The sequence below is a fragment of the Bufo gargarizans genome, chromosome 6 (genome assembly GCF_014858855.1).
Source record: "Bufo gargarizans isolate SCDJY-AF-19 chromosome 6, ASM1485885v1, whole genome shotgun sequence".
Classification (NCBI taxonomy): domain Eukaryota; kingdom Metazoa; phylum Chordata; class Amphibia; order Anura; family Bufonidae; genus Bufo; species Bufo gargarizans.
Window position 1 is genome coordinate 368358129 of NC_058085.1, and position 19224 is coordinate 368377352.

A 19224-nucleotide genomic window follows, 5' to 3' on the forward strand; every position below is an offset into this window, starting at 1 on the left:
TATGGATTTCCTATAGAAATTTCAAGTGAACTCCTTTAAATTAAGGTTTTTGACCTGCCGAGGAAATAAGATTGACTATTGTGTTTAATAACCAAGGATCTGTCCTTCTACCGCGTTCTTGTATTGTACCTGCAATGTCAATATCAGTATACTGTATACACCTTATGTATGCATACTTTCATTTTCAATAAAAAAAATTGAAACTCAAAAAATAAATAAAAAAAAAGAGCATTATCACCCAGTGTGTGTCCCATGAATCTCTTGCAGTGATATCCCTTTCAGGTACTTGACCACTGTGCCCAGTTTAGTTTTCTCCATTTTTGAGGAATCACGTCACTTCATTCACTTTAATGCCTTTAATTGTTTTTTAAAAAAATCTATAAATTGGCCTGAAATTTGTCACACTCGCTTATAAAGATTTACAATATACTGTATCTTCCCCAAATTTTAGAACTCTATGTTAGTCAGAAGTGACTCAGAATATGAACTTTTTGAAATAATTTTTTTTAAATAAAATACAAAAATAGAATTAAAAATAAAATTAACTTCACTCCATTCGTACAGAATGTATTGTTTGTGTCGTCTCTTCCAATATTTATATCTGGCCGATAGGAAACCTCATCAGATCAGTTTTGCTCACTGATTTATTTGCGCGCCTCCTCGCGCTGCCTTGCTTCCATTCGTAATGCTAATGTATCTATTTTCAATTTGCCTAATTATCATCACCGCGCCCGCATCTTAATGAACCTCTGATATTCACGGTGCAGATAGCGAGGCTGAGTGCGCCTCTGGTAAAAAAAAAATTTTTTTGACATTCAGTCATCAGCGAGTCACCAGATGGATTCCATTAGACGGCGCCTGCCTCTTGTGCGGGTGCCTGGATCACATCACTCCTGAGATGTTCCGCTATAAATCTCCTTCCCATACAAAAAATATTAAAATGTATTCAGAAAACTTCCCTGAAAACGTCCACAATAAACAATGTTTTCATTGTATCCATATGAAAACATTCTAGGGGCAACTGTATTTGTGAAGAATTGTATGTATTTTATGGCCATCCAGTAATCCAGAACATGTGATCATCCACCCTCTGTCATATCCCCATAGCATATAAAAGGCACAACATTTTTTAATAATCCCATCTCTACTTTCCTGCATCTTTGTCTTTCTTTGATCCTATTTTGACTCTAATTACAGTTAAAACTGATAAATATACAAAGTAATCTTTTTGCATCCCAAGTCCTGTGTTTCGTCCTCCTCACAATCCTGTGTCTAGCTGTAAGACAACTGGCTGGAGCAGGAGCCTCCCCCCTCTGCTCTGCTCTGTTAATCCCCACCCATTTATTAAGCCCCACAGCAAGAAATTAACCCCTGTATTACCAGTAGAACTTTAAGTGCATCTGTCAGCAGATTTATACCTATGACACTGACTGACCTGTTACATGTGCGCTCGGCAGCTGAAGGCATCTGTGTTGGTCCCATGTTCATATGTGTCCACAATGCTGAGAAAAATGATGTTTTAATATATGCAAATGAGCCTTTAGGAGCAACAGGGGCGTTACCGTTACACCTAGAGGATCTGCTCTCTCTGCAACTGCTGCGCCCTCTGCACTTTGATTGACAGGACCAGGTGTGATGATGTTTAAACTGCCTGGCCCTGCAGTTGCAGAGAGAGCAGAGCCTTTAGGTGCAATGGTAACGCCCCCGTTGCTCCTTGAGGCTCATTTGCATATATTAAAACATAATTTTTCTCAGCAACGATGGGACCAACACAGATGCCTTCAGCTGCCAAGCGCACATGGAACAGGTCAGCCGGTGTCATAGGGACAAATCTGCTGAGAAATGCACTTTAAAGAATTAATTGCAATAAGGCTACATTCCCACTGGATTAATATTGTAGTGAAAAAAAATCCCCCTGATTTATATATTACTCTGCAGTGTAAGGGAATAGCATAAACCGACATGCTGTTGATTTAAAATCCACACTATGGAGCAAGTTACGACATTTTCCTCGGCATGTGGGGATTTTTTAAAAACTCATCCACTTTGCTGCTGCAGCAACCCGCAGCTTTTCACTATATCTGACAAAATGAGCCGGCGAGATTATCTCCTGTTTACTCGTATCATTCATCTGTAAGTTTAGTATTCCTTTAGGCTAGGTTTTCACAGTGATTCAACATGCAGAACACACCCGAGACACAAAAATAAACACCAGAAACGGCAAAAAATAAAGATAAAAAATAAAGTGCTAGTGCATCCTTTGTTTCAAAATTCCCATAGTGCAAGTGTTCGGTGTGCAAATCTGTAGGACTGCTATAGGGCTTGTTGAGAGTTTCTCCTGCTCACGTTGAATACAGATTTTCTTTATTGGTGATGTAGCCCGGTGTAGGGTCCACAGGATAGCTCGTCTGGAGGAGGAAAGGAGGAGAGGACGGCAGCATCCACCACCAGCAGCAACAGCTTGTTAAACACACCAGTGTTAACCCTGACACATTATAACGAAAGACCAGAGTGTAACTGCTGTTACAGTAGAGACTCCACAGTATGACTATTCTTATAGAAGACAATTAGTAGTGTGACCACTCTTACAGTAGATAGTCCATAGTGTGACCACTCTTACAGTAGACAGTCCATAGTGTGACCACTCTTACAGTAGACTGTCCATAGTGTGACCACTCTTACAGTAGACTGTCCATAGTGTGACCACTCTTACAGTAGACAGTCCATAGTGTGACCATTCTTACAGTAGACAGTCCATAATGTGACCATTCTTACAGTAGACAGTCCATAGTATCACCACTCTTAAAGTAGACAGTCCATAATGTGACCGCTCTTACAGTAGACAGTCAATAGTGTGACCACTTTTACAGTAGACACTCCATAGTGTGACCACTCTTACAGTAAACAGTCCATAGTGTGACCACTCTTATAGTAGACAGTCCATAATTTAACCACTCTTACAGTACACAGCCCATAGTGTGACCACTCTTACAGTAGACTATCCATAGTGTGACCACTCTTACAGTAAACAGTCCATATTGTGACCACTCTTACAGTACACAGTCCATAGTGTGACCACTCTTACAGTAGACTATCCATAGTGTGACCACTCTTACAGTAAACAGTCCATAGTGTGACCGCTCTTACAGTAGACAGTCCATAGTGTGACCACTCTTACAGTAGACAGTCCATAGTGTGACCACTCTTATAGTAGACAGTCCATAATTTAACCACTCTTACAGTACACAGCCCATAGTGTGACCACTCTTACAGTAGACTATCCATAGTGTGACCACTCTTACAGTAAACAGTCCATATTGTGACCACTCTTACAGTACACAGTCCATAGTGTGACCACTCTTACAGTAGACTATCCATAGTGTGACCACTCTTACAGTAAACAGTCCATAGTGTGACCGCTCTTACAGTAGACAGTCCATAGTGTGACCACTTTTACAGTACACAGTCCATAGTGTGACCACTCTTACAGTAGACAGTCCATAGTGTGACCACTCTTATAGTAGACAGTCCATAGTTTGACCACTTTTACAGTAGACAGTCCATAGTGTGACCGCTCTTACAGTAGACAGCCCATAGTGTGACCACTCTTACAGTAGACAGTCCATAGTGTGACCGTTCTTACAGTAGACAGTCCATAGTGTGACCACTCTTACAGTAGACAGTCCATAATGTAACCACTCTTACAGTAGACAGTCCATAGTGTGACCACTCTTAGAATAGACAGTCCATAGTATCACCACTCTTAAAGTAGACAGTCCATAATGTGACCACTCTTACAGTAGACCGTCCATAGTGTGGCCACTCTTACAGTAGATAGGCCATAGTGTGACCACTATTACAGTAGACAGTCCAAAAATTTGACCACTCTTACAGTACACAGTCCATTGTGTGACTACTCTTACAGTAGACAGTCCATAGTGTGACCACACGGTCCATAGTGTGAACACTCTTAAAGTAGACAGTCCATAGTGTGACCACTGTTACAGTAGACAGTCCATAGTGTGACCACTCTTACAGTAGACAGTCCATAGTGTGACCAGTCTTACAGTAGACAGTCCATAGTGTGACTAGTCTTACAGTAGACAGTCCGTAGTGTGACTACTCTTACAGTAGACAGTCCATAGTGTGACCAGTCTTACAGTAGACAGTCCATAGTGTGACCACTCTTACAGTAGACAGTCCATAGTGTGAACACTCTTATTGTAGACAGTCCATACTGTGACTGCTCTTACAGTAAAGAACCCTCTTGATGGAGAAACCTTCTTTCCTCTAGAAGTAGAGATGTCCTCTTATCTCAGTCACCGTCCTGGGTATAAATATGTGTAGATGATGGGAGTTATCCTATACTGACCGCTGATACATTATACAATATACATAGGTTATTAGATTTACCCTCAACCGTCTTTTTTGTAAATTAAATAACTAATTATCATAGACTTTCTGGGTATTGTAGTCCGCTTCTCCCCATCATTGCACTGTCAGTTTTGTCCTCCTCACCGCTTGACCTTTATCTTGTTGGGTTATAATTCTGCGACGTCTCAGGCATGCGTCTATTATATCATCTGCGTTCTGCGTCTTCTACTATAGATGCTTTTCTGTAATCTTTTATTAGTGTTGTCATAGTGATATTAGGAGGCGACGTGACCTACTCGCCGATTCGAGCTCTGTACCGTGTACTATGTATGTATTATTTCACGCAGTCGTCCTCCTGTGTGCCCTAATACATATCATTATCTCACGTGTCTGACTGAAATGTTCTGTATGTAAAGGGTATGATCCTAAATGTACTATGTGCACAATGCTCTATGATCACGTATGTAATAAATATACTGATGTATGTTATGTGTATGATCCTATATGTAATATATAATATTGATAGGTGTATGTTAGTGTATGTTACTATGTCTGCATGATCATGTATGTAATATATATACTGATGTATGATATACAAGGGTGTAACTATAGGGGGTGCAGAGGTAGCCGTTGCTAGTGGGCCCAGGAGCCTGAGGGGGCCGAAAGAACTACCATTTTTAGGTAGATGCAGAAAATTGTTGCCAAGTAAGAATGCTTCAAAAGATTGAAGTGTTAATAGTTTATTTTTATCAATTAATAAAAATACAACGTGAATGAAGAAAAGAGAAGTCTAAATCCAATCAATATTTGGGGTGACCGCCCTTTGCTTCCTTCCAGGGACACTTGCACACAATTTTTGAAGGAACTTGCTCCAAACATCTAGCAGAACTGACCACAGATCTTCTGGCTTGCTCAGATCCTTCTGTCTTTTCATGTAATCCCAGGCAGACTGGATAATGCTGAGATCAGGGCTTTGTGGAGCTGTATGAATACTTCCAGGACTCCTTGTTCTTCTTTACCCTGAAGATAGTTTTTAAAGACATTGGTTGGATGTTTGGGGTTGTTGTCCTGCCACAGAATAAATTTTGGGCCAATTAGACACCTCCATGATGGAACTGCATGATGGATAAGTATCTGCCTGTATTTCTCAGCATTGAGGACACCATTTCTCCTGACCATGTTGAGGACTGTAGACCCACTGGTCGACCAGTGTAACTTAGTGCAGCCAGCAGATGAAAGACACATGCTTACTTCCCTTTAAAATCGGAAGATGTCCAGCAGTGCCATCATATCAGAACTGGCAGAAACCAGTGGTCGCATCAGAGTTCTCAGAAGGACTGAAGATGGCCTACTGCCATCATGCATACTGTAGTGCGGAGACATACAGAACCAACACCAGGAGTCATGTTGAGGGTCACTATGAGCTCCCATGACCGTTCTTGCTTGGTTTCCATGAAGGGAACATTGACCAGCCTTCAGTGTGTCCAGGACATTGTGGATCCAGGCCTACTGCCATCATGAATGATGTGGAGGCACACAGAACCAACACAAGGAGTCATGTTGAGGGGCAACATGAGCTACCATGACCGTTCTTGTTTGTTTTTTGTAAAGAGAACATTGACCAGCCTTCAGTATGTCCAGGACATTGTGGATCCAGGCCTACTGCCATCATGCATGGTGTGGAGAAATACAGAACTAACATCAGGTGTTATGATGTTTGGCGCCATTAGATTTCATGGCTGTTCCTGTCTGGTATTCATGGAGAAAACATTGACCAGCCTCTGGTATGTCCAGGACATCGTAGATCCAGTCCTACAGGAGACCTGGTATCCCAACAACATAATGCCACCACACACTGCCTGCGCTTTACAACCTGCTCTTCAGGGTCTCCAGCAACTTCCCGGGCCAGCTCCATCACCAGATTTCTCCCCCCTCAACAATGTCTGTGACTGGATGGGGTGATGGATCTCCCATGTACAGCATCCGGCAACCACCTTTTCTGAACTAAGGCTCCAAGATAAAAGAGCTTGGAATGACTACATGAGAATATGCAGCATCTATATGACTGCTACCATGCCAGAGTGACAGCCTGTATGGCAGTAAGGGGAGATGCCATCTAGTATTCATGTGATCTCAACATGAACCCAAAATAAAGGGGGCACCACCTTCTGTGACCAGTGACCGAGCACTAACAGCCGTTTATACTTTGTCCGTCTCAGCTCAATCGGATTACGTTCTGCAGGTGTAAATTATATTACAAACCTTGACCTGACTGGCTAAAAAACAAGGCATTAAAGGGAAACTTTGATCCGAAAGGAGTGTTTAAATATTTAAACACATTTTCTGTGATTTGGCCATTTTTTTTTCAGCAGTACTATGTCATTAAACATTAAATCCAACATCTTGTCCTTCTGTAGTAGTCACCACACATGATAAAGGCTGCTGTTTATATAGGTAACCCTGTGTCATTTAGCTGCTGCTGTGAGGGAGAGATGTTATCTGAAGGGTAATCCTGATTGTAATAGTAGGTGTAGAATTAGCATAACAATATAACAGCTCTATTGTTCTCTCGATAGGTCTAGATAAAGATGCCCACAGAAGAGCATAGCATTGACCAGTGTAATGTGAGTCTCTACATCAGGGCTTTCTGGCTTTTTTAATGGTCTGACTGAGAGAGTTAAGACTGTCTGCTGTGCTATAGGACCAAACAAAGAGTAAGGTAAAGAGTCAGAACTGGAAGCAGAATACATGGAGTGAATTCACTAATATACATAACATATTTACATATTGGCTACTATGTGAATACAATGATGGAAGTGCTACATTAAGTATGCTGGGACTCCATATAGGTTCACTCATCACAACAGGCAAGAGAGGCTTGCATTCAACTAAAAAGGACTTGTGGGAGGAGCATTAGAGGGAGGGGTTGTGAATCAGCACTGCTGATTGGTTGGATTCTGCTGAGAGGTTTCTCCTTGCAATTTTTCTCCCTTATGTCCTTTCCAGTTGAAAGCTGACATATTATACAACCTCTCATGATAGTGATGCTTGAAGTATGCACCTAACTACCAATGGCGCACACATTATAGTATCTCAATACCCCCCGCAGAGCAGCCCCAGAAAGGACAATAAATGCAATGTGTTAGAGCAGCTGCTCCACTCACCTGCTTCCTGGTTCTCTGGTGGTCTAGTTCCAGTTCTCTTCCTAACCTGCTGCCCGACAGGTCCAATCACCGGACTGGCTCTATTGAACACCTTTGCATGCTGCAGCCTGCTCCTTTTTGGCACTTCCTCCATTTGCCTATAGGGCAAGCACACTCCTTCTGGCTCTTAAAGGGTCAGCACACACACTTTGATTTTCTCCAGCCAATGGCTGGTCACCCTGGGGTACTTAAGGGATCTTACCTTGTGGTAGAGTGTTTCAGCAATAGGCTTTAGTTCACTAGTATCCTGCAAACGTGGGCCATTGTATGCTTCATCTACCTGTGTACCGACTTCTGCCTGTTTCCTAACTTTGACCCTTCGCTGCCCGACCTAACCTCCACCTGATCTCTGTTTTGACCCTTCACTGCCCGCCCTGACCTCACACTTTTTATTGGATCATACAAACTCTGTCCGCCCTCACTGCGGTCTGTCCTTAACCACTCTATTTCTGAGCAGTCACTTGAATGGAAACTACTTCAGAAGGTAGTAACCTGGTGGTTCCCCTGCTGCGAAGTCCAGATCCCTGTTAGGGGTTAAAGGGTGAAGACCGGGGAGGGAGCTTAGATAACGCCATTGGGAGTGATTCTACATCTTATACCCCGACCCATGTACCTCGGCAGTATGTCCCTGGATAACCCACATATAATAGACATTCTCTGTGCAGTACAATGCCTTGTTCCATGGTTTATACTCTAGTTGCCAACAACTCAGTCTTCTCATGGGCACTACTGTAAGTAGTAATACTTACACACAATACTTAATACTGCACAGTATCGATCCCTCCCGTCCTCAGTGCTCAGGAGAACGGGATCACCTGAAGTCACTGGAAGAATACTCAAACAAAACTCTTCAGGTGGAGACAGCAATGTCAGCTGATTTTATTTTATTTTTTTGCATCACAGGGTCTTCGGACATTTTAGTCTTCTCTCAGAATGGCAGCTGGTGAAGGTGGATTACAAGTCCATTTTTGGACGGAAGTGTAATGAAAATGACTTTGAAAATTGGCATCTACACAACCAGGTATATCTATCTATCTCCTATCTATCTATCTATCTATCTATCTATCTATCTATCTATCTATCTATCTATCTATCTATCTCCTATCTATCTATTATCTATCTATCTCATATCTATCTATCTATCTATCTCCTATCTATCTATCTATCTATCTCATATCTATCTATCTATCTAGCAAAAATAATAGTATGAGTAGCACTGCAGGTCCAGAGTACAATAGGGTGCCAGCAGATGTTGGAGCGATCCAATCTCCCAAAAATTGCAGAAAACAAAAATATTCCACGGCACTCCAAAGAAGTAAAATGAATGTGACTTTAATTCACAAACGCAACGTTTCGGTCCACACACTGGAGCCTTCCTCAAGCAGAGGAAAAAAAGGAGTGCTTTGGAGTGCTTGTTGGAGGTATGTCAGTTTTGGTATGAGGAAGGTTCCAGTGTGTGGACTGAAACATTGCGTTGGTGAATTAAAGTCACATTCATTTTACTTCTTTGGAGTGCCGTGGAATATTTTTTCTATCTCTCTATCTATTTCATATCTATCTCTAATTATCTATCTATCTCTCTCATATCTATCTATCTATCTATCTATCTATCTATCTATCTATCTATCTCTCTAATATCTATCTATCATATCTATCTCTAATTATCTATTTATCTCTCCCATATCTATCTATCTCATATCTATCTATCTATCTATCTATCTATCTATCTATCTATCTATCTATATCCTTCTATCTATGTTTTGCTCCCAGTCCTAACAGAAAATGTATTGTTTGTGTTGTCTAGAATTACTGAAATAACATCTGACTGAACATGTCCTGAACCTTTCCCTTTCTTCTGTTAATTATCGCCATTGCTCTGCGCCGTCTCTTCAGAAGGTGTTGATGTTCTGTATTCTCTTATGTTCCGTTGCTTTCTCATTTAATGACTCCTTTCTAATCATATGTAAAGGATAAGAAAAATATGTGAATTTTTAAAGAAATGTAAAAGGTAGAGCAGGAATTCCTTCTTCTCACACGGTTCAGTCTTACAGATTGGGATAGAAGCTGCATCCCCCTCCTCTAATATTTACTGTATTACTCTATCTGTAATTTTTTTATTTTTAACTTTTAACTCTTTTATTGAGTAATATTGTAGGTACAGATATATAGCATTGTGTAAATATAGACGACAACAGTTCGCCTTCATAATAGATCTGTCAGGCATAATACAATATTATCATCAGTGAGCATTACATCAATAAAGGGGGAGGTGGGGGGGGGGAACAACTGGTCACATGTTTATAGCTATATGAGGCAAAAGCACATAGACGATTCAATCTATATCAATAAAGCTAGCATCTAGGGTGATGAGGCTAGGATCATGATCTGAGGCGGGTTAGGCGGACTTTTCCAGCAGCTACGGATCAGAAAATTAGGGAGGAAGCTAGTGAGTGCAACTATCACGCAGAGTATTTCCACTGGCTACACAGAAGGGGGCGAACCATAAAAAACCTCAGGGGTTATATCCCCTGAAAGATTTCCAGTCCTTCCACACTTTTTCAAATTTATGGTAAGATCGCTCTTCCCAGGAGTATATCTCCTCAAGTCTATAAATCTGGTCAATCTTGAGGAGCCATTGTTCCCAAGATGGGAGTTCCGGAGAGAGCCACATAGTTGGGATTAGAAGCTTGGCCGCACTCAATAGGTATTTGAATAGCTTTAACCTGGGAGTGTAAAGGGCCTTGGGAAAGAGGTTTAGGAGGGCAATTTCGGGAGAAGCAGGGTATTTGGTTCCACAGATCTGGTTGCTTTGCCTGAAAATATATTCCCACCAGGGAAGAACTTTAGGGCAACTCCACCAAACATGAAGGTATGTACCTCTATCTGACGAGCACCTCCAGCACACGTCCAAAGCAGAAGCAGAGTACAAGCACGTTTTATCAGGGGTTTTGTACCACCTAGAGATTATTTTGAAACTATTCTCTTGGATCTTCACACATCTGGAAGCAATATGAGGGGAGATATAGATTCTCTGAATTTCATCTTCCTGAAGGGTTCTATGTAGGTCCTTCTCCCACAAGCGAATAAAGGCAAGAACTAGTGAGGCAGGGGGGTCTCTTAGTTTTTTATAAAGTTGGGAAATGATTTTAAGTGGAGGCTTTGTCTGGGAAATAATGCTCTCGAACCATGTAAGGGGTCTAAGGAGGTTATTTAGTCCCCCATGTAGGGTCATGTAAGATCTAAGAAAGTATATTAAATTAAACCGTGAGGGGCTGACATCAAGTAACTTGTGCATATCGTTTGTGGAGATTAGGGAGCCTTCTTGATATAGATCAATGATTTTCACATTAGAAAATTTAATCTTGGGTGGTATACTGTCTCTGACTTCATGAGGGGCCAAATTAAATACATCTCCCACAGTCAGAGTTGGGGAGGGAAGAGGTATACTAATAGGGGATCTCTGCAGAGCATTCCAAGCTTGGAAAGTAGCTTTCATAACCGGAGATATGTCAGAGCGGAGAGGGGCAGAGGATAGTTTGCCCAATAGAAAGGCTGAAAAAGTTGAGCCAAGAAGGGATTGCTCCATTGTGACCCACGATTTGTGCGGAGGGCATCTCACCCAGTCTTTGACTCTCGCCAAAAGGACAGCTCTACCATATATTTCTGGATCCGGTAATGAAATTCCCCCTCTCTCTTTTGAGTAGGTTAAAGCTTTATATGCAATCCTAGCCCTCTTACCAGACCAAATGAAGGTTCTAAATAGAGAACGGAGAGAGGCATAATAAGTAGAGGGTATAGGTATTGGGAGTGCTTGTTGGAGGTATGTCAGTTTTGGTATGATAAGGGACATTAGTATATTCTTTCTCCCAAACCAGGAGAGGATAGGGATATCTAAAGCTCCTAAATCAGATTTAATTTTCTGTAGAAGAGGGAGATAATTCAGACTGAAAAATTGGCCGGGGTCTGTACCGAGTTTGACTCCTAAAAATGTTAAGTGAGGGGAGGACCAATTAAAAGGCGAAGTTTGGATTAACTCCTTCTTTAAAGTATTGGAAATACCCGTAGAGATTATGAATGATTTGTTATGGTTGATCTTTAGGTTAGACAGAAAGCCAAAGTTTTCTAAATGTTTATAGATCTTAGGGAGGGCCTTGGAAGGATTATGGACCAATATTAGCATGTCATCCGCGAATGCGGCTATTTTGTGTTGCTGGTCTCCTAGGGTTATACCTTGGATGTCGTCATCTAACCTAATAGATTGCAATAAGGGCTCTAGGGTTAAGACAAATAGGAGGGGTGACAAGGGGCAACCTTGGCGCGTACCGTTACCTATTCGGAAGGGAGCTGACATGGTGTCGTTAACTGTTATGGAGGCCGACGCGTTAAAATACACGGCGTGTACGGCTTTAATGAAGTGAGGAGGGAAGTTAATAGAGTGGAGAACTGAGTACATGAATGGCCAACTAACTCTATCAAAGGCCTTCTCAGCATCTGTGCTGAGAAGGACCAGGGGCAGAGCCCGTTTCTTAACAAAGTGAAGAATGTTGAGTACCCTAGCTGTGTTATCCTTCCCTTCTCTGTATTTGATGAAACCTACTTGATCTCTATGGATCAATTTTGGGAGGAATTTAGCTAGTCTGTTGGCAAGAAGTTTTGCCAACAGCATCTGTATTTCTTTTAATGGTCATTTTTTACCCAGATTTTGCTGATGGAAAAGCTGCAGCATATTCCAGTAGCAGCAAACCTCATCCCCGCGCTGCAGAGCAAAATCCATGACAAATCATGTAACTCATGAGAATTCATTGCAGATTTTTCTCTGGGCTCTTTCTGTGCAGGTCCCTCTATGCTCTGTGTAGACGCTCTGTGTAGACGCTCTGTACCCATACAGGTAGGCCGGGAAATAGCTGAAATAACAGACATACTTGGGCCGTGGTGCATGATGGGTCCAGTAGGTGGGAATCCCTGTTGCAGATTTTGCATTGGGGACCAGGAGCTTCATTATGTCTGTAAGGAAATACAATGTTCCCCAGGAAAGGTTCCTCAGAAGAGCTGATGCTTTTAGAGCATATAGTGAGTGTGCGGTGAATACACTTTAAATATTAGAGTTTAAGGCTCATTAGTTATAGTCACTTTGCCCTTTACAGGATCATTTAGCACTTTTCATCCTTTCATGTGACATATTGATGTTCCACTTTATTGTTTTGCCATTAATCATAATCTGCTGGTTATTACTTTGTTTTCTAAATAAGAAACAAACACAAAGTATGGATTTGTATCCAGTGAGAACGTTCCTGCTCCAAGGGATTCTCAAAATAAATTCAGGCTTTTTAAAAAAAAAAAAATCATGCTGGAAACTTGAGGTAAATGTCGCAATTTCAAGCACTATAAACAGGAGAGATCTACAAACTCGGATATTTACAATAATCATACAGGACTTTTAGAGCCATTACCTATAAGCTGAAGCACTTGAACAGAAAATTCACTCTAGTACTTATCTGACTCTTGAGAAGGTCATTAAAGGTGCGAAGTGCAAATCAAGTCAGCTATGGAACCATTACTTCAGGAGAGGTACATACAATGAGTGCAAAGGGGAAAATGCTCTGGAAAAAGGTATCAGAAGGAGAGGAGAACCAGAGGGTTCATATACGATGGAGCTGAAGGACAGAAGGTTCTGATGCTTGTTTTTCCCCTTCATGCCCCTTTTGATGACCGAAACTGAAATCTCAACCCTTTTGTTTGCTAACAATCAGGGGCTGATTGGCCATAGACCTTACAGGGAAATTTCCCGGTGGGCCGATGCCCAGGGGGACGCCTGAGCCCTCCTCACAGCCGGCCAGTGGAAGTTTTTGGGGGATATATGTTGCTGGTGGCGGTATTTTGTGATGGACTGTGGTGTTTGTTGGGCGGTATAATGTGCTACAATATGGTATTGCTGGCCCTGCCTTCCATCAATTTGGACCCGACTACAAAACGGGGCCACTTTTAGTATTTTTTCCAGGGCCACTTTAATTCCGTCCCTGCTAACAATGCTATTCCTTTTGAGAGGGGGTTCTTGAACAGGAGGATGAGACCAACTGGGTGTGGGCCCCTCTCATCAGGGAGTTGCATTTATGGCATGTACGTCCTTGGGAAGAAAATATAATAAAAAATAATTTTAATGAATGAGCAAAATGATTTGTAGAAGTCATGCACAGACTATTAACAAACCACAAAAATTGATAAAATATAATCCAAAAATGAAATGAGGCTTAAGATGATTTACAGCAAAATTTAATTATTTGGAAATAATTGGCAAATTTATTTTGGTTAATCATTCCCTAATTCAAAAGAATGATAATCCAGAGCAGAGATGCATCATATGACTGAACAAAAAGAACTAATGAGGAATAACCCTTTTAATAAAATAACCCTTTTCCATACGGCCTATGAAGGTATGGATATTATAAAGTTAGGGTCTCCTCCTTAGGACTCCCCTCTATTACAGTGCAGAGCAGAGTCACTCTGGTAAAGGAGGTATTAACCAGGTGTCAACCATTCATCTGAATGAGTGTCATGTAATATTACTCTTCCCCTGTAGTGGCCGCTGCAGAGGAAATGTATGACCAGCTTGTCCCATGGCGATCAGCTGACTGCAGGTTCGGGTTCGATTAAAAACTTTATGATAAAAAAAATAAAAAATAAAAGTTAAAAGGGATTGTATCATCCAAAAATGGCCTATTGTTTAAATTGTGCTTTCATATGAAGTATATCTTTTAAAAATTTTGGTGAGTTTTTTATTTATTTTTCCATGTATTTATCTATATTTTAGGCTTCATATACACAACCGTATTTATGGTCCACATCAGATCTGTATTTTTTGCGGTTCAGACACAGACTCTATACATTTCTGTGGGACTGCAAAAAATGAGGACAGCACAGAGATGTCATCCGTGTGCTATCCGTATCTGGGCGCCCGTTCCAATTGTAGAACATGTCCTATTCTTATCCATTATTTGCACAGGAATAGGCATTTCTATAATATAGGCTGTGGAAAGGATGGGATGCACACCGCCAATGTCTGTATTTTCCAGATTTGAGGTTTTCGGACCTCAAAAATACATATGGTTGTGTGCATGATATATATAATCCTGCTATTTTCACTCTGTCCACTAGGCCTAATAATAGGTCATGGTTTCCTGTTCTGTACAGGTAACTCAGTAGTCATCTCATTATCATCACAGGTAGAAGAAGTACAATGACAAGTAGCATCTCTATATAGATTACACAGGACCCACCATTCACAATAGGTGATATCACAGCTTATCAGCCCCCTCCTGACCTCTGCACCAGTCACCATCAATGGAGTCAGCTCCTGTCCATTGTGTCTATGGCCCATGTAGCCGCTCTCAAAAGACCTACCGTAGCTTTTAGGCTTAGTGGTCAGTGTGTAAATTGCAGGATTATATAAAAAAAATTGAAGGTTTATACATAGGGATGAGCGAACTCGAACTGTATAGTTCGGGTTCGTACCGAATTTTGGGGTGTCCGTGACACGGACCCGAACCCGGACATTTTCGTAAAAGTCCGGGTTCGGGTTCGGTGTTCGTCGCTTTCTTCGCGCTTTTGTGACGCTTTCTTGGCGCTTTTTGAAAGGCTGCAAAGCAGCCAATCAACAAGCGTCATACTACTTGCCCCAAGAGGCCATCACAGCCATGCCTACTATTGGCATGGCTGTGATTGGCCAGAGCACCATGTGACCCAGCCTCTATTTAAGCTGGAGTCACATAGCGCCGCCCGTCACTCTGCTCTGATTAGCGTAGGGAGAGGTTGCGGCTGCGACAGTAGGGCGAGATTAGGCAGATTAACTCCTCCAAAGGACTTGATTAACTGATCGATCTGCAGCTGTGGATCATTGAGCTGCTGATCCTCAATTGCTCACTGTTTTTAGGCTGCACAGACCGTTTGTCAGTCTCATTTTTCTGGGGTGATCGGCGGCCATTTTGTGTCTTGTGGTGCGCCAGCACAAGCTGCGACCAAGTGCATTTAACCCTCAATGGTGTGGTTGTTTTTTGGCTAAAGCCTACATCAGGGTGAAGCTGTCACACCAAGTGCATTTAACCAGCAATAGTCTGTTCATTTTTTGGCCATATACAAAATCAGGGGCAAGCTGCGCCTGTCACCAAGTGCATTTAACCCTCAATGGTGTGGTTGTTTTTTGGCTAAAGCCTACATCAGGGTGAAGCTGTCACACCAAGTGCATTTAACCAGCAATAGTCTGTTCATTTTTTGGCCATATACAAAATCAGGGGCAAGCTGCGCCTGTCACCAAGTGCATTTAACCCTCAATGGTGTGGTTGTTTTTTGGCTAAAGCCTACATCAGGGTGAAGCTGTCACACCAAGTGCATTTAACCAGCAATAGTCTGTTCATTTTTTGGCCATATCCCAGTCTAATTCTGTCACTAAATCCATACCGGTCACCCAGCGCCTAAATACTAGGCCTCAAATTTATATCCAGCTAAATCTGTCCCTAGTGCTGTAGCTGGGCGAGTTATTTAGTGTCCGTTCAAGCACATTTCTTGTTCTGGGTTGAAATACAATTCCCAATTTAGCAATTTCATAATTTAGTGGTTCCTGCTATATCAGAGCTCTTTGAAATCTATCCCAAAAAGGGTATATAATATTGAAGGTGCACATAGGGTCATTCAGAGTAACTTCACACACACCCGCTACTGTGTATTTCCAAGTCTAATTCTGTCACTAAATCCATACCGGTGACCCAGCGCCTAAATACTAGGCCTCAAATTTAATTCCCTCTAAATCTCTCGTTACCCACCGCTGTACTGTTGTTGCTGGGCAAGATATTTAGTGTCCGTCAAAGCACATTTTTTGTTCTGGGTTGAAGTACAATTCCCAATTTAGCAATTTCATAATTTAGTGGTTTCTGCTATATCAGAGCTATTTGAAATCTATCCCAAAAAGGGTATATAATATTGAAGGTGCACATAGGGTCATTCAGAATAACTTCACACACACCCGCTACTGTGTATTTCCAAGTCTAATTCTGTCACTAAACCCATACCTGTCACCCAGCGCCTAAATACTAGGCCTCAAATTTAAATCCCTCTAAATCTCTCGTTACCGTTGTCCTGTTGTAGCTGGGAAAGTTATTTAGTGCCCGTCAAAGCACATTTTTTGTTCTGGGTTGAAGTACAATTCCCAATTTAGCAATTTCATAATTTAGTGGTTCCTGCTATATCAGAGCTATTTGAAATCTATCCCAAAAAGGGTATATAATATTGAAGGTGCACATTGGGTCATTCAGAATAACTTCACACACACGCTTCTGTGCATTTCCAAGTCTAATTCTGTCACTAAATCCATACCGGTCACCCAGCGCCTAAATACTAGGCCTCAAATTTAAATCCCTCTAAATCTCTCGTTACCCACCGCTGTACTGTTGTTGCTGGGCAAGATATTTAGTGTCTGTCAAAGCACATTTTTTGTTCTGGGTTGAAGTACAATTCCCAATTTAGCAATTTCATAATTTAGTGGTTTCTGCTATATCAGAGCTATTTGAAATCTATCCCTAAAAGGGTATATAATATTCAAGGTGCACATAGGGTCATTCAGAATAACTTCACACACACGCTTCTGTGCATTTCCAAGTCTAATTCTGTCACTAAATCCATACCGGTGACCCAGCGCCTAAATACTAGGCCTCAAATTTAATTCCCTCTAAATCTCTCGTTACCCACCGCTGTACTGTTGTTGCTGGGCAAGATATTTAGTGTCCGTCAAAGCACATTTTTTGTTCTGGGTTGAAGTACAATTCCCAATTTAGCAATTTCATAATTTAGTGGTTTCTGCTATATCAGAGCTATTTGAAATCTATCCCTAAAAGGGTATATAATATTCAAGGTGCACATTGGGTCATTCAGAATAACTTCACACACACCCGCTACTGTGTATTTCCAAGTCTAATTCTGTTACTAAACCCATACCTGTCACCCAGCGCCTAAATACTAGGCCTCAAATTCATATCCAGCTAAATCTGTCGTTAGTGCTGTAGCTGGGCGAGTTATTTAGTGTCCGTTCAAGCACATTTCTTGTTCTGGGTTGAAATACAATTCCCAATTTAGCAATTTCATAATTTAGTGGTTTCTGCTATATCAGAGCTATTTGAAATCTATCCCTAAAAGGGTATATAATATTCAAGGTGCACATAGGGTCATTCAGAATAACTTCACACACACGCTACTGTGCATTTCCAAGTCTAATTCTGTCACTAAATCCATACCGGTCACCCAGCGCCTAAATACTAGGCCTCAAACGCAGCCGCCTGTCTACAGCCAATGTGGACAAGCTGACGTTCATAAAAATGAACCAGGCATGGATCCCACAGGATCTGTCCGTCCCTTGTCCAGATTAGACATTAACTACCTCCCCTTAACCATATATTATTGGACTCCAGGGCACTTCCTCATTCAATCCTATTTTTATTTTCATTTTACCATTATATTGCGAGGCTACCCAAAGTTGAATGAACCTCTCCTCTGTCTGGGTGCCGGGGCCTAAATATATGCCAATGGACTGTTCCAATGTTGGGTGATGTGAAGCCTGATTCTCTGCTATGACATGCAGACTGATTCTCTGCTGACATGAAGCCAGATCCTCTGTTACGGGACCTCTCTCCTCTGCCTGTGTGCTGGGCCTAAATTTATGAAAATGGACTCTTACAGTGGTGGGTGACGTGAAGCCTGATTCTCTGCTATGATATGAAGACTGATTCTCTGCTGACATGAAGCCAGATTGTCTGTTACGGGACCTCTCTCCTCTGCCTGGGTGCTGGGCCTAAATATATGCCAATGGACTGTTGCAGTGGTGGCTGACGTGAAGCCTCATTCTCTGCTATGACATGAAGACTGATTCTCTGCTGACATGAAGCCAGATTGTCTGTTACGGGACCTCTCTCCTCTGCCTGGGTGCTGGGTAGTGTTGAGCGCGAATATTCGAAAAGCAAATTTTTTTCGCGAATATCGCAACTTCGCGATTTCGCGAATATTTCGAATATAGTGCTATATATTCGTAAAAACGAATATTCGTTTTTTGTTTTTTCCCCCCCCCACAAAATTACAGTACACATATAATTGATTGTTTCCCAAAGGTCCAACAGCTCAGATCTTACTCACATTGCCTAGAAAGTGATTGAGGCGCGAATCTTCGTAAGGCGATTTTATTAGCGCACATGCGAATATCGGCACGTCCCAGAACAGAGGCAAAGGGCTTTGCATTCATACATTAGTGAATTGAGTTGCGAATCTTCGTAAGGCGATTTTATTAGCGCACATGCGAATATCGGCACGTCCCAGAACAGAGGCAAAGGGCTTTGCATTCATACATTAGTGAATTGAGTTGCGAATCTTCGTAAGGCGATTTTATTAGCGCACATGCGAATATCGGCACGTCCCAGAACAGAGGCAAAGGGCTTTGCATTCATACATTAGTGAATTGAGTTGCGAATCTTCGTAAGGCGATTTTATTAGCGCACATGCGAATATCTACACTTGTCCCAGAACAGAGAGGCAAAGGCCTGTGCATTCATATAGTATAGCACCATATTCGCGAATACGTAGAACTTCGTAAAATTCGATTTATGAATATTCGTAT

The 19224-nt window shown here is 41.7% G+C and overlaps 1 protein-coding gene across 1 annotated transcript in view; it reads left to right on the top strand.

Annotated features, from left to right (window-relative positions):
* The window catches only part of LOC122942243 (VPS10 domain-containing receptor SorCS3-like), a 466943-nt gene that overhangs the window by 379549 nt on the left and 68170 nt on the right, over positions 1-19224 (top strand). Inside the window, 1 exon segment of the mRNA XM_044299746.1 lies at positions 8481-8598. Within this exon segment, the coding sequence (XP_044155681.1) occupies positions 8481-8598 (118 nt within the window).